The sequence below is a fragment of the Onychostruthus taczanowskii genome, unplaced genomic scaffold, assembly GCF_017590055.1.
Source record: "Onychostruthus taczanowskii isolate IOZ18803 unplaced genomic scaffold, ASM1759005v1 scaffold158, whole genome shotgun sequence".
Taxonomy (NCBI): Eukaryota; Metazoa; Chordata; class Aves; order Passeriformes; family Passeridae; genus Onychostruthus; species Onychostruthus taczanowskii.
In genome coordinates, this window is record NW_024498773.1 from 588,425 (window position 1) to 605,309 (window position 16,885).

General features: G+C 39.0%; 1 protein-coding gene across 1 annotated transcript in view; it reads right to left on the reverse strand.

Annotated features, from left to right (window-relative positions):
• EPB41L4A (erythrocyte membrane protein band 4.1 like 4A) overlaps positions 1-16,885 on the reverse strand; it is a 125,106-nt gene that overhangs the window by 13,712 nt on the left and 94,509 nt on the right. The window contains exons 13-17 of the mRNA XM_041399172.1: positions 15,645-15,726; positions 11,263-11,346; positions 8,966-9,079; positions 6,588-6,635; positions 2,076-2,153 (exon numbers count right to left, since the gene is read on the reverse strand). Coding sequence (XP_041255106.1) covers positions 2,076-2,153; positions 6,588-6,635; positions 8,966-9,079; positions 11,263-11,346; positions 15,645-15,726 — 406 coding nt within the window. The remainder of the gene's footprint in view (positions 1-2,075; positions 2,154-6,587; positions 6,636-8,965; positions 9,080-11,262; positions 11,347-15,644; positions 15,727-16,885) is intronic.

The window sequence follows — 16,885 nt, forward strand, 5'->3', positions numbered from 1 at the left end:
AAGGCTGAGATCAGGTAAAAAAAAATTTTCCCAAGATTTTTCTAGTTTTCTACCTTCAGAAGCTCTCATCTACATTTCTGGTTTTCTCTGATAATTTGTTTTCTTCTGGCAAATAGTTCACAGTGATCTCTAGTCATGTGAACAATATATTCTACTCTACTGTGACCAGAAGCAGATTTCTTTGGTTAATGTGAATATTCACTCATTTTTTTTCAGTAAAACAAAACACTTTTTTTCTGGTTGTGTCAGGGACCTGATTATTGTACTGGGAAATAAATTGTATTAGTCTATGCAACAGCAAAAATTTGGGTAACAGCAGTTGCAAGTCTCATTATAATGTCCTATTTAACCCTGGCTGGCTCATCTCTGAAAACAGGAGAGTTACTCAGTGCCTCTGGCCTTCCAGCTTATGTTCCTGCTATGGCTGCTAACAAAATGCAGAAATTCATTATAACTGGTTGCTTTCCTGCACCTGCTCATAAGGAACAAGTCTCAGACTTCCAGCTCATTTGTTTAATCGAACACTGATAATGATTTTTTCTTCTGGTCAGATTTCAAGTGATCACCTAAGAACAAGAGATGCTGAAACATTAACATTTTCATTGTATCTTCCATTTCCGAAAATGTGAAAAACTTCGAAACAACCAAAAAAAATTGATTTTTTTTTTTTGCTTTTTATTTTTAACTTTTTTTTCCATGAAATGAGGAAGTGGAGGTAAAGGCCCTTTCATTCTTCAAAAAATGATGATCAGTACTTAATCCTTCTTACAATTCAGTCTTTATATTACCAGGAGTTCTTAAAAACATTCCTGTGGTCAGTCTCTAATTTCTTTCACTTGCTGGTGGAGCTCCCTGCACAAGGAGTTTCACAACAGGAAAAAAATCTGGCAAGAGTGTTCTGGGAGAAGGGGATACAAAATACCATTTACTGCTGATCACTGAAACTACACTCAGCATGTCATTTAAACTTCAGCTGCAAAACAAACCTTCCATGCACACTAAGTTATTGTTAGCCAAGTATCCCTACAAGACTGTGCCCTAATTTAGGTAAGCTTCAAAGAAATCTCATGTCTCAGATGTGCTTTATGTCATCCCATGTGAGTGTCACAATGATTTTTTAACATTTCTCTAACTACTGCAAGTCATGCTGAAAATGTAATTATACTGTATACTCCTGCTGAACTATCTAGCATGCAATTATTTCTCAGAGATCTGGAAATCATTTATCACTGAATATAAGACATGAAGAAATTATGGCAGCTCATGCAGACAGTAATTTAGAAACTTTGCCTTAAAGCAGTTCCTCCTTTGTCTTTGCATTTCTTTTGCACTGTGTTTATACAATATGAGAAAATTCTATGTGCTTTTAAAAAGTATATTTTCAGAAATACCTCCAGGATATTGTGATCTCCAGTGTAACATAAAATACACAGATTTGAAGGGAATTTATAGGAAATCAGTATTTACACCATCTTTTTCATATCAGCAACAAGAAAAATAGAATATATAATACAGGACTTGTTAGTATCACCTGATATGAACTATTGCTGTTCTATTAAAACTGGATGCTGTACACCTTTTAGGTTTGGCATACACCTGACATTTTGGAAAACTGAATCTTTATACAATTAGACACATGAATTAAAAGAAACATTGAGATTCATATCCACTAAAAATATTTTTACTTCTCAACAACTTATTTTCTGGTTGAAAAGATCTGCACTTGAATTTGTGAGGTAAAAGTATATGCTGAGAATATCAGTATCAAGACATTATTCACTTTATTTGCATTTATACTGCAAGTCTTTTGTAAGTGTGTCCTGTACTTGATCTTGTGGTTCATTACTGAGCTCTTCTCAAGGAACAGGAGAGCAGGCATTCATTGCATACAATTATAATGAGGTAGTCTGGCAATTATCACTCTTCTTATTCAGAAAAGGGTCTTAAGCTGCCTCAGGAGGACTCTATACACATAAAATATGTTAGATCCCTTCTTACTAGGTTTATCTGAGAAAAGTCCATCTCCATTTGTATGTTTCATATCTTCCTGTCTAAAATATTTAATGTATTGTCACCTGTTTCTCTTCTTCCGATGCTCTCTGTTAGAATTTTCAGATTCACTGCCACTGCTGGTGTTACAACGGGACCGTGACCTGAAGAAGAGAAAAGCAGCAAAGGACAATTTTATCTACTAAGACCAAAATTATTGCAGTGCTAAATGAGGAAAGAACAACACTGTAAAGACATTACTCAGAAAATCAGAATTAAAAGACTCTGGAGTGCTTGTCTACACCTGCAAGTCATATTATCCTTTTCTTATAAATTGATTGGGAAGAACTGCTTCAAAAGTAGTGGACCCAGATTGTAGTATGAGGTGAGTGCTATTTTCATTTTGAATAATTTCACTCTTTCATTTATTTTTTAAAATGTGTATTATTTTATAATTCAGCATTCTTTTTGTAAATGCCACATTAATTTGTTTCTTGGAAGTGTGAAATGTTTAATCTCTAACCTGTATGGCTCTTTTCTTCTTGCAGATTCTGGTACACCCAGCAGAAATTATACAGAATTCTGGGTTTGCAGGAAAAACAAAATGCTCACAGACGTATACATTCTATTCCCCTCAACTCCCATCCTGTAAGTTCCTAAGTCCTCAGTCTATGGAGTCTGTTCTCCTCTCTATCCTAAATTAGAAAAGCATTAGTTCAAATGTCTCCCACTCAAAATATCTGTTAGAAGAACAGGGCAGCTAAAGTCTAGGAAAATCAGCTCAACCCAGCTTGTCTGAAGAGAATGTTAGGCAGCATGGAAGAAACACCAGTAGCACTAGGATTCTGCTGCTCTTTATGGAAAAAAAGAAGGCTGCACTACCTCCAGGCAAACTCCTCTCTACTACCTGAGACCCTTAAATCTGTGACTGCATTTTGGAGCACACAAGCCAGCTGTCAGGCCTTTGGTCCTAGAATCCAGGACTCCGCCACTCTACCCCTGGCTAAAACTGGCACTCTCATCAAAATCTGGTTTGGACCATTTGTTCTTCAGTGTGAGGATGGCTTGGGAATGGTTGGATTTGATGATCTGAAAAAGGTCCTTCCCAGCCTGAACATTTCTGTGATTCCATGAATGCCCCCAAAGACAGATGTGTTTCTCCAATATACTGACAGCCCAGCTGATTAATGAGGAAAGCTGACAGGAGCCGGTTCTACAAGGATTTAGGCTGTCTGGAGTTGGAATCAGTGGTGGTTTTGCTTCAATGGAAAACAGAATCTTTCTTCTGAGGTCTCTGGCCATGAAATTGGAGTTATAAGGGGATAACTCCTGATGATGCTGGTAGAGATACATATTTCCTTATGCCTCACAGCTTTTTTTTTTGCTCTGTGATAGCTGACATTTCTAAGAGGACAGATTTGTTAAACTACACCTCAAACAAGCCAAGGAGAGAAAGCAGTTCCTTAGGAGTAGGTAACAGGTAAGGGGAAACATTTAATGACAAGGTAGAATGTTCCTGACTAGCACCTGCCCATTGCAAGTTCTAATGGTTCAGGAAGAAGAGCCCAAAGAAGATGAGAGAAGATTGTTCACATGGAACAGCACAGATGCAGCATGGAGCTGTTCTATCTGCACGTCTGACCAGAGGACTAGAGGACTAGGACTAAATAACCAGGACACTGTTACAGATGTCATTCTGACACACGAGAGCCTCATGAAATTCTCCATAATACCAGGGAATTATAGTTGCCTCCAACAAATTGCTGAGCCTTTAAATCCCCTGGTCTATGGAGTCTGTTCTCCCCTCTCTTCTAAGTTAGGAGATCCTTAGCTCAAATAGCTCCCATTCAAACAAAAATGTCTTAGAATAACAGGACAGCTAAAGTATAGGAAAATCAGTTCAACCCAGCTTGCCTGAAGGGAATAAATTTGGCAAGGTGAAATTTCCCCCAGAGAAGGAGCTTCTCCCTGTTGGAAAAGATACCAAGTTTAATTTTTTTTTTTTTTTTCATTTTATAGCTTTGGTGAGGTTTGTTTGCCTTTGCCCTGGAGGAAGGGAATTGGTGTTTTTTTCAGGGCATTGTCCCACTAGGGAAGGTCTGATGAATTTACCATCTCAACAGTCTGGGAGTAGCACAGGAGAAAGACAAAAGACAACAACCATCAACTCTAAACATCAACCCTGGCATGGTCGGAAACACCTGGTCTGGGAAAGGAAAGATAGGATTGAGGACAAAATTAGCATTGGAGGCAAACAAATTCATATCCAATAGAAAACCAGTTACTGAGAACTACATAACTTGGAGCCAATGAACATTGAACCAATGAATCTCTATGGGTTTTGACTGTATAAAGTCAGTGAAAAATCTGGTAAGGTGTATGTGTCATGGAATTATTTCCTCTGCACACCCAGGCCACACCCATGAGAATGAAATTATTTCTGTTGCACATACTGGTCAGAACAACATCCTAGCCAGAATAAAGTAATGCCTTGATTCTCTATTACTAATACTCTAATTCTCTAATGCTAAAAATGTAGTTCCTGCAGTTTCAGTGACATCCCAATCCCCAAACTTCATGTTCATAATTTAAAGCCAGGTTATCCATGCTGCCAGCTAAAAATACACTTTTCTGGGTGAAGCTCAAAGTGGGAATAAAAAATATGTGTGTTAATACAGAAAATTGTAACCCCAAAGGAAGAATTGGTGTTTTTAAAGATGGTGTCAAAAAGAGTCACTCAAGCACAATGGAAGAGTTAAGAGCAATAAATGCTCTAGAATGGCAGCAGACCTTACACAGCCAAAAGTATACCTTTCCCCTGGCCAGTCTTATCAGATGTTTAATAAATATACCACTACATCAACATCAATAAGTCATTTGAACAACACTGGTTTTTCACATTTCCAGGTTATTAGCATGACTTTTCTACATTTTTCAGTATGACAAGAAGTTTCTTAATGTGATTTAAGTAATTTATGTCATAAGGTACTAAAACAGCCAAAAATCACAGTGCGGCAGGCAAAGTACAAGATAAAACAGCCAAACTGATCAAACTCAAGCCTTTCTCTAGCTTTTCAAGAATGGAAATCTGATTCACCTTTTGTATTGCACATTGAATTACCTTGTGTTCCTTGTCAGGAATGCATTTGTGGGGACACAGAAGGGCTCCTGAGCTGTCAGCTGAGTGGAAGCAGCTCATGCTTATTGTCAGAATATTTTCTTTCCCTGAATATTAAATATCATCTTTTATTGAACTGAATAAAATACCAAAAATGGGTAGAAAAAAAGAAAGAGAGTTTCCTAAATCAGGTGCAAGAACACATGAGATCATTCGGATCTCTGACAATTTTAAGGTACCTTTTGTCCTTTATTCTCCTGTTTTCCTCATCATGTAATGTATTTGATATTTTGCAGGTAGAATACCTATATACTCAGGCATAAGGAGCCGGAAAGGAGTGAGTTTTACAAGAGACACAAAAATACTGCCTAGGAGAGGGCTTGGAGGGCTGAGGAAAACTCACATCCTGGCACAGTCTTTTTCTGGTTAAAATGAGAGGAGAATAGCCAAATTGTGAGGAAGTGGAGAAGGTCTTTTGCCACGTGCAATAACAAACATGGTAAGAGGTCCCTTCTGAGCACTGAGGCTTTCCACCTGAGACGCTTAACTAAATCTTCCCAGTTTTATGTGCTGGACATCTATCACAGGACTACCACTGGCAGCTTGTAATGTTAACATACTTCCAAAAAATATTCTGTTATCTCATAGTAAGTATAAAGTACATGAGCACTTTCTCTGGCTTCCTGTAATTGTCCTGAGATGTTTGTATCTCTGCCAGAGCTCCTTTCCTGTGCTGCTGCAGTGATTCAGATCCTGAGAGTGCCTCCTGGCCTTCCCAAGCTCCAGGAGCCTCTGACATTGAAATGCACTCCACTGTCTCCTTATTCCAGCAGTGCAAGCAGGAGCACAGGAGCAAGGTAGGAGCACTAAACAGAGTCATGACAAGCAGATGTGGCAAAAAATCTGTCAAAAGCTGAGGTTGTTGAAGATCACACCCAAATTCACACCTACATTTTATTTGAAATGTGATAACTAGTCAAGTCTGAAATGGAAGATGGGGGCAGGGAGGAGAAGCTTAAGAAAAATTTGACAAAAAATGTACAAGACAGCAAAAGGACCATCAGGAGTTACATATGCCTTTGCACTTACCTCTGGCATCTCAGATGATAGCACACTTGTTTGCAAAACAGATTGATTAAAAGTGGGTAGGGAGGCTGGAGAAGTAACAACAAATCTGCAGATTCAAAATCCAAAACTAAAACTTCTGGAACTGACTTTCAAGTTGCTAATAAGCCCTTAGTCAACTTTCACAAGCTGCTTCTAACATGGGGTAGTAACAATGTGCTGCTAGACTCTGCTGTAATAAGGGTATGCCACAGAATATTTTAGCAAAAGATTAGAAAAAATAAAAAGGTAATAACAAACCTTTTATGCATTTAGGAAGATGAGGAAAAAGGAAGGAAAGAAGGGAATGCAGTGAACCAAAATATGACTAGTACCTTCAGTTTTATTTCATAGCTGCTATAGGTCATATATTTACCTTCTCCTTTGCTTTAAATCTGAATCTTCACCACTGTTTTGATTTTTCCTGTAACATTAAGGAAGTTTTAATGAAGCGTCATAGAGTTACTTAATACAAATATACAGAACTACCCATAAAAACCCAAAGTATTTTAGTTTTTTGATGGATTTTTTTTCCAGTATGATGTCAGGCAGAGAAAATAGGGCATGTGCTTGTTTTAAACCCTTCAGGACACCTTTACAATAAGCTTTGAAGGCATGATTCCATTCAAGCTCTCATCGCAAACCCCTGACTTGCAAAATTAAGCAGAGCATGCTGCCCTTTAGAGTTTCCTACTGTTTCCAACATAGCAGAGCCTGGTGGTTTCCTCTTAACTCCAGTAAAGGATGAATAAACAGCACAGCTATTATTATTACCAGTTGGAAAAAGAAAGCACATGAATAAAATCAAGACTCAGGAAGGCATAGCTTAGTTAAAATCTACCTGCTATTGTCAGTCTTCATAGTCTCATATATGAGACAAGACTTTTAAAAACATTTTGTTCATGTGGTAGCTCAAGAGAAAACTTGCTATTGGCATGACCATCCGTCCACTGACTAGATCAACCCAATGCAAATCCCAGATGATAAAAACAATTTCCTGCTGCACAGTGAACTTCACTTTTCTTGATATGAGAGACACATTTTGCATTGCATGTCTCTACTCTTTTGTTTTTACAAAACCAAAAGAGCCCTTCTGACAACTAAGATACACCAGAAAACCTGTGCTGGTTTTGTCTGCAGTAGAGTTAGTTTTCTTCACACTGGCAGGCATGGGGCTGTGTTTTGGGGTTGTGCTGAACACAGGGTTGATAATATAGATATGCTTTTGTTATTGCTGAGCAGGGATTGCACAGAGCCAAGGCCACACTGGGGAGAAGGCTGAGGGTACATGGGATGCTGGGAGGGGACACAGCCAGGACAGATGACCCCAGCTGACCAAAGGGATATTCCAGACCATGTGACATCAGGCTCAGTGTATAAACTGGGAGAATGAGGAGGAAGGAGGGGATGTTTGGGCTGATGATGTTTGCCCTCCTAAGTCACCCTTGTGTGATGGGCTGTGCTCTGCTGGAAAAGGCTGCACACCTGCTCAACAATGGGAAGCATGAAATTCATTCCTTGGTTTGCTTTGCTTGGGTGCGTGGCTTTTGCTGTGTTTCTTAACTGACAAGGTTTCTATATCCTACCCTTCTGATTCTTTCCCTGATCCTGCTGGCAGGGGTGTGAGGGGCTGCCTGGGACTTGGCTGAGGTTAAAATGTGACAAAATCAATTCAGAAAACCCATTGCTGTTAGCACCTACAAGGGCTCTATCCAACAGAGCAAATAAACATAACTCCATTGCCTGAGAGTTATGCCTTTATTTGAGGTCACTAAGCGTGCACTATGGGTGAGTTTCTTCTCTCCTGTTCCAGACAGCTAATGGCAGATAAAAGGTCTGAAACAGTTCAGAAACCTGACAAGGATAAAAGCTTCACATCAAATTGGATTTCTTCATCAATATAGCTGCATTGTCAGAAACCCCTTTGCCAGCTCTGGCTTTGAAGGCCAAACAAGGTACTCATTTCAGAGCTGACAGAATGAGATGTAACTCTCAGATGCTGGCTCCTAAGGCAGTTCAGGAATACTGCAATGAATATGGCACAGTATCTGTGTTTGTTTATACTTCATAACAGATCACAGCACCAAGGCAGGTTGCCCCAGTGATAAAAGCAGCTTCTCAGCAGGACAAATCATCTGCTCAATACTCTATTGCTTCAGCACTGTCCCTGTAATTTGCTTTTTTGACATACTCAAGGACACACAGCACAGAATCTCCATCCAGTCTATTTCACTCCTCTAAGTCATTCAGCTTGTACCAATTGAAATTGTCACCAGTTTTTGCTGGCATCCTCTCTAATGCAAGGTGGTTCATATACGGGACTTTTGAAGACAGCTTTATGGCTCATTTATGTAAACCTTGGGGCAGTTAAAGTAAGGAAATGTACTTATAACACTGTTTTGAAAGCTCACTGTCAAGCAAGCAAATCCATCAGTGCTTTCATTCACCCGGCAAAAAGAGCTCCAGTAACTAAAGGAATCTTGCCCATGCCAATAATGCAACTTTTCATATTTTTAACATCATTTTCCAACAACAGCACACAAGCAAACAACCTGACCAAAGCTTTCTTTCCAAAACGAGCTGTGGTATTCTTGGTCATGTGGCTTATTTACTAGCAGGTGGGGTTTTTTTACTGACCCCTGGAATAGCCTCTTTCCCAGGACCCAGCTGTGCCTCTACGAGTGAGCACTGAGCATGCAGGATCTCCAGTTTCTACACAGAAGGGCTGACAGTCATTCATCTTGAGGCTCTTACCTCCTCCGAACTGGCTGTCCAGACTCATTCTCACTGCCACCAGATGGGTTCCTTCGGCGAGAGTAAGGAAACTTTGGTGATTTATTGCGGTCACTGGCAGAATTATACAGTCCACTGAGATTTAAAAGGAAGAGCAAAGAGTCAGCTTTAAAATTTCCAGGGCAGTTAGGTCAGCTGAGATTCAGCTCACAAAAATTAAAAGATTCATGCACGCACGCACGCAGTCATGTACAGATGAGTATTCAGCTATGTGTGTTTTTCTGGGTGTCAGTGGGTGTTCTATGTAAATGCAGATAGCACTGCTTTCTGGCAATAAATTTTTCACACTGAACCTTGAAATGTACGAGAGAGACCTCTTAGCATTGCCAGGTCAACAACTCTAAGCTTAAAAAATATAGATTATCGTTTATTAATATTCTTTTACCATAATAAAATTTCTGTGCTTTAGTATGGTGTATCCAACCCAGAGCTAGGTATTCTTCATGTTTTCCAAGGATGTAAGTATGAAAACTTCCCATGTTTTGTCATGGCATTTGTCTTCATCACAGAGCTGATGCTTGGGAACATGAAACAATTCTATCTCCATTTCTCTTCTGTTCACCCATGCAAACCTCTGCCAATGGTGTGGAGGTGTTCCAAGCTCCAGCTTTCTTTCTGCTTTCCTAAAAGCCTCTGGCCTTCAAACTGAATCCATTCTTTTTCACCGGCCTCTGCAGACAGCTGATTACAGCACAGCTCTGCACAGGTGAAAAGTTCCCACAACTCATCTCATTGAAAATTATTAAGAGCTGTGAAAGCCTCTGTGCAACATCCAGTCTGTTTATGTGTCTAAACCTGCATAGTGCTTTAGAATTAATAGTTTTGCAAAAACTCAATTCTACCATTGTTGGGCTCCTGCAAGATCAAACCTCCTTCCTGCTGTCCTGAGAGCAATTGAAACAGTGGAGACATAAAGTGACAAGATGATACCACTTTTCTAAATATAACCAAAGAAAGGTCTGTAGCAAGGGAATATTTGCTCACTGCTTTCTTCCTGTTCTAGAAAGTACTGCTTTTTACAGAAGGAGCACAAGGGGTAAGTCATCAAGGTACCCCAAATGACACATCAGGTACAGATCTGAATTGTCACAGAAAAGCAGGACCATTCTGGATTACGCTTTACATGCTGTCTGTTTACATGGTTCAGTAGCCTGTTTCCAAGAGCAGCTGTAAACAACCAGCTACAGGAAGCAAAACCCTGAAGGCAGCTCCCCAGTGCTTCCTGAGTCCCACACCATTCCCAGTCCAGGAGACTTACTGAGCCAGCTGCTGCACCTCTGTCTTCACAAGCCCTTTAGGATTTTTGCTCCATGACTCACCCAGCTTCCCCTATGGATTCACCTCCTTACTAAGGAGGACCACAGGTCCCCCACTCATGGTAATTCACTACTGCCTGCCTTTTAAACCACCTTCAATAGCTTCACCTGAAGATCCTTAGTTCTTTTACTGGAAAAATAGAGTCCTGGTCACTTTCTCTTTTCTTAGTACAACTCTTGATTTTCTGTATGTCATCCCCTGAAATTGCCTCTTACAGTCTGAAGGAAGATCCTTTCTGCCTCTGCCCTTGCTCCTTATACAGATTTACTGCAGAGTCTTTCACATTTTTGATCACCTTTGCTGCTCCTCTCAAAGCCTATTCCTTTTCCTAAGATAAGAACATTAGAACTGATTCCAAAATGTGATCCACAAATTTATATAATGGCATAATTCTGTTCTCTTGCTTTACAAATAATTGCTAATTGTTTTTCTGACTGCTACACAGCTGATGTTTTCTTTGTTATCCATCATATCCACAGTACTTCATATTAACCAGAAATATAGGGTTACCTTTTTTTGTCCTTATGTATCTCTCTTTACATTTTTTGACTCAACAGAATCTACCCATCAGTCACACTAGGAGTCTTTCTTCCACTCTTCACAGACAAATTTCTCACATCCTAAACAATTTCGTATCATCACCAAACTTTATTACCCCCTTTTCAAGTTCTTTGACAAATATTCTAAATATCAGAGTTCTTTGAACAGATCTCTGTAAAAAGCCACTGCTCACATTCAATCACTGGCTACCTCCTCTTACACATACTTTCCTGATTTTTAACTGTGTATTTATCCATGAAAGAACCTATCTGCTTACATGTAATACATATCTATTATGAATCAAACAACACATTAATATATTATATTAATAACCTTCAACTTTCTCCTGTGGTATGATATTTATTATTGCACAATACCTAAGACACCAAGTCTTGCCTTACCTTTGTGGGCCATTTTCCTCCCACGGAGTGCTTGTTTTACTTATTTGTGTTTCTGGACTGTTTTCATTTTTCATCTTTTTAAAGCTAAATAAGAGTACAGATAAATACACATGTATATATTTTTTTTAAAAAAATCCAACAAAACGTTGTACACAGATTACATTTTCTTTTATGCTGACCACTTAACATTTAATTTTAAAGCCATACAGTCATTAGAGAGATCTGCCCTGGCATATAGTTACTTATTTGTTATGTGAAAGAGGGCAAAGGGCTCCTGTGTTGAAAAATCTCTCCTACAAAGAGAAAGAAGAATTAAAAAAAATAAAAGAAAAAAAAAGAAAAAAGAGAGAGAGAAAAAAATCGTCTCTGCAACCTCATAATTGTGGCAGCACTGAGACAGAAAAACAGGTAATCCTGTCTCCAAATAAACATGAACAGCTACTTAAGCAAGAAGTCTAACAGTAGGTCAAATATACAGCTCGATCTCATAGTCTTCCATAATATGCAGTTAAAAGATTTTGAATCAGAGGTTTTACCTTCTTTTTATTTCACAAAGCTCTAAAAGAAACTTTTTTTCCATGGGTTTACTTAAATACCTTCAGAACATTTTTAATTTTTTGTCATAAATAGTGCCTAGTAGGAGTATATCCCAGTATCTGGATATGACATAAACAATTATTTAATATTATCTCAAAACTTCCACCTGGTTCAAAACTTCAATCCCTTGTTCCTGACTGTTTCTGTGATTACAGGAAGAAATAAAGAAAAACAAACAGCTATGAACAATGGCTCCCTAAACCAAAAACTCCATCCCTTAATTTTTTTTACACACTTTTAACTGTCTCATCCCTTTTCCAAGTGAAAGAAGCACAGACTACTTAATCTCTCCCAGTACGGGAGTCACCACATACCTCAGATTATCCTTATCGTACTTCTCTACCATTTTTCCAGGTGTACAGTACGTACTTTGTAATGGGAGTGACAAAGTCAGGGGTGATGAAAACTATTCAAAGCATGGCAGATCACAGGTTCATAGGTTCACAGAGTAGCATATCCTTCTCATACCCTCCCCAGTAAAGCCTTGAGGTTTATTTTTGCCAGAAAAAAATGTTTTGTGAAAGAGCTGACTTCACTGACTGCTCCAAGGCAAAGTACCAGGACAGCCACCTGGCTTGAGAGATATATCAGCATTTGTAATAAGTCTCCCACCATACCTGTGGGCATGGGGGGAAAAAGCAGTATGGTCCAGCTCTTCCTTTATTCCTATCATTCCCACAGTGTCAGGCTTTACAGCTTCTGACCTATTAAAGATCCCAGATAATTGCCACTTCAAATGCTGGGAAGTGGCTTCTAGCTGAAGCACAGCCTGGTCCAATGGCTCGGCAGAGCTTTTCCTGCAGCACCATCTCTAGAGCTCTTTTCCTGCAGTTCACCTGAGACAGAATGAGGCAGCCACTAACAATGATTTCCACTAACGTCGTCAAGTACTGCTGACAGCAACCCCGTACAGTCATTAATACACCATATAGTTATAAAGTGCAACTCAAGCGGGAAAAATAAAAGCTTTATAGTTGCTTACAGAGAGGAGGATATAAGCTGGGAGTTCTTTCCACTGAGCAGGAGGTGACAGGCTCAGCTTTATGAAGGAATTGTGGCTACTTAACTCACTAATCCACTTTTAACCTCAGCCTTTGATTACTACAGGTCACTGAGTTAATAATTTAATTCTCACAGAGTGAACAAAATGAAAAGCTACAGTAAGTCAGCAGGAAAATAAATTAAATTACACTTTATCAGGTAAAGAATTTTCTTAATACTGCACCCATTAATTATTGGCTTATAGGTGCATGCAATCTATTCCCAGGCTTAAAATATGTGCTTACTACAGACTGAGCAAGTAACTCAGATAAATATATTTCTGTCCCATATTGCAAAAAAGGAATTGATTTGCACAGCATGTGCTACTGAACGATACCTAGGCTGAACTTAAACAACTATGAATACTGTTTTCAAATCTTAAAAGGAGGAAGAAAATGTACCTGGGAAGTGAATTTACTGCATTAAATTCCTAAGTCATTATTCATTTGAGCAGACACACACTTTACACAGAAAGCTAGAGCCTGGCAGCTCTTCAAATACCAGCAGTATCTCCATGAATGCAGTTGCAAAAGGTACTCAGTTCATTCAAAGTATGTGAAAGGGTTAGGATCTGAATTTCATGTGAGATTTCATTGGGGTGTTTTTATGATTTGAGTTTACACCACTTATACAGAAGTGATTAACTGTAGATCTCAACAGTGAATTAGATATTAAATATGAAAACTCATCTTATGAACACTACTGAAAGATGCTTTGCAAGCATCACTAACAACTAATGCAAGAATTACACAGGATGGAGCAAACTTCCAAACTGTAAGTGCTACACAAATTTTGTGTGCTCCCTCTCACATACACAAAGCCTAGCATACCCAAAAGGTGTTTTTCATTTGCACATAGAGACACAGATAAAAACAAATCAAATCCTAAATGGAAAAACAATTTCCAGCTTTTTTTTTTTTTTTTCTGGAAGTGACTAACACTGTCTAAAACATGACTCAGTAAGAATCTCCCTGTGAACTGCTTTTAATCTGTCAAGGTAAGAAAGTAAACTCAGTAACCTTGAACCTGTCATATTGAGAGCCATTTATTCTGGTTCTTCATCTAAAACCTGCCTATCCATTTTTTTTTAACAGCTCATTGTTAAAAAATTCTGTAGTAAAGCACTCCCATCCCTCCTATAACAAAGATCTCTGCACTGTGGAATAATGGTATCTCTTGCTTTATATCTTTCTCCTAACAAATCACAGAACACAATGGTGGGGTTGTCAGGGTCCTCTGTATGTCATTGGTCCCGCTGCCTGCTCCAGCAGGGCAACCCAGACTCCATTGCCCAGAACTATTCCCAGACAGCTGTGGAATTATCTTCAAGGGTGGAGACTCCACCACATTTCTGGACAACCTTTGCCAGTGCTTAGTCATCTGCAACAGACAGCTGTGGAATTATCTGCAAGGGTTATCCACCACATTTCTGGACAACCTTTGCCAGTGCTTAGTCATCTGCACAGAGAAAAATTGTTTCCTGACATTCAGAGGGAACCTCCTGTGTTTCAGCGTGTGCCCACCTGGTCCTGTCACTGGGCACCATTGAAAAGAGCCCGGATCCATCCTCTTTGTGCCTTCCTTTCGTGTATTTTTTTACCTCTGTATTGTTTTCTACTTAATGATTTAGCTTCAGCATGACCAAGTGGCAATCATAAACTTTTTTTTAACACACAATTAGCATTATTTTCTAAGGGCTAGAATAGAGGATTCAATTTCCCTAAAAATGAGAAAGTAATTTAGCTCAGCTTTTATTTTGGAGGTCAACTGTTCTAAATGTTAGTCAATAAAGGACACTATCCACCAAGTATTTGCAATACATCTTTTAGATCCTTTTTCAGAGTTCAGTCCAGATACCTAGTTTGTGAAGCCCACAGCCTCAATGCGTAGGTAAGCCCAGTTAAGGGTTACTCAGTCAAGAAAAAAATCCAACTGTCAGGATTGCCAAGCATGTAGATACAGATGTCTAGGCAATTAAACAAAAGTTAAGTATGGTGGTTTTGACTCACTCTTTTACAAGATCACTCTTTTTCTGATTCAGGCACATAAATTCCAACTAAAATTAGGGGTGGGGATACAAACCCCTTTCTGAATCTGAGCCCTACCTCTTCCTTTCAAATATGCCTAATAACTAGAGATATGCACTTCAACACTGATAAATTAGACACAGCAGAACACACAATTCCAGAGGAGCCATGGCAATTCGGTACTCCTACAGATCAGGAACAAACATGATTTTTACCTGATTTTACTACAATTTGAACAGTGTAATGGGCAATCACTGCAAGAATAAAAATCTGCTGGAAGAGAGCCCATGCCCAGCTCCTCCCTGGCACGCTAAGCTTGCTCTGTTCAGAGACAGAAGGCCCATGACCTGGGGCTCTGACAGCCCCAGGGGAGAGACTAACAAGACTTCACAGAACTATCCTGACCAGTGCACTTTGGGTCATTACCTGGTTTTTTGCTATTTTAACCTGAGACTGTCTGCCTTCCCATTAACTTGTGCTGATTTATGGGTATTCAAACCATGTGTCGTCTGAAATCCCTGTTCCACATTGATTGGAATATCAGGGTTTTATTAAATTAAATACTTGGGAACACTCTCTGACTTTTGTCAGAAGATGATCAGATGGTCCTGAACTCAAGAGCAGGATAAACTGATACTAATGATTACTAAACCTGTTCCTCTATCCAACGCACTGTACAACCTCTTAAAAGCTGTAAGGAAACTGTGAATTACAAACCTTTTCACTGGAGAAGGTGCAATAATTTTGGTAGTTCCTTCATTTTCGCCATTTGTTGTAATCTGGCTCATGTTCTTAGAACCTGGAAAAAAAAAAAAAGCCCAAAACAGTTAAATCCTGCAGCATAAATATTTGCACAACTACTCAGCATAATCACCTAGAGGACAGCATGAGAGATAAAATTACAGACAAAATATCTGGTGCATGCTCATCTTGTTAAAGGTGTGTAAGGATCACACCTTTGTGTCTTATCCTTATGTCTAGTTGTACCAGGACACTATAAAGTTTAACATGAAGAACATTCATTACTCTTCCACATAAGACAGAGAAGTCTGATGCTGTTGCTCTCAAGGGGATACTCTGCCAATGTCAACAGAAGGAAATTCCCTGCTCAGTCAACAATGAGAATAAAAGTGTGAGGAAAATACAGTTTGGTTCCTGCTGGTGCTATGATTTCTGTTTCCATGCTATGCTGTTAATATCAATCTGTAATTTCCCTTCAGTTCACACATTGTGTTTCCACCTAATTGTCAATTTCAGACATTTCTTACAAAATTATTGCAATCTATAGAAACAGATGTTAAGTAGAACAATAAAACAATATCATTATTGATGTAGATTTCCTCTGGACAAGATTCTGAGCATGTTCATTGAAGATAATTAAATAGATCGATGATTATAATATGATGTCCTCTGGACACAAGCAACAGCACCACAATTTTGGTACAAACCCCAAGCCATTTTCACTGCTTAAAACAAAATTGTGATGTCTTAATTTAAGTTGTGAAAAAATTTTGCATGGTAAATTTTCCCCTCAGCCTCAGAGAAAGGATTTCTTCACAATCTCCCTCCACTTCCCATACCACCACTTGGCATACAAAGTCTCTGGACCCTACCTCAACACAAATACTTGAGATTTTCTGAGGCCTTTTGTCTGCTCATCCACTGGTTCTCTTACCAGTTGGATTTGCCAGTCTTCTGCAGAAATCAGCAAATATATGTTTTTTCAAACAAAGGAATTGATCTCAGTACTTCATGTAGTCCTCTGTGAAGCAGTTTTCGACTAAGTCACAGAAAGTCCTTGTCACTTAATGAAGTAATAAAAACTTGTGCTCCAGAACCTATCATAGCAGTGAAACAACTGCCAGAAAAAGAGCCAAGGGTCAGATGTTCTAAAAGTAATAGACACCTCCAGAAGTGACCTTTTGATATGTTTGGTAATATCCTTACCATTCTGCAGG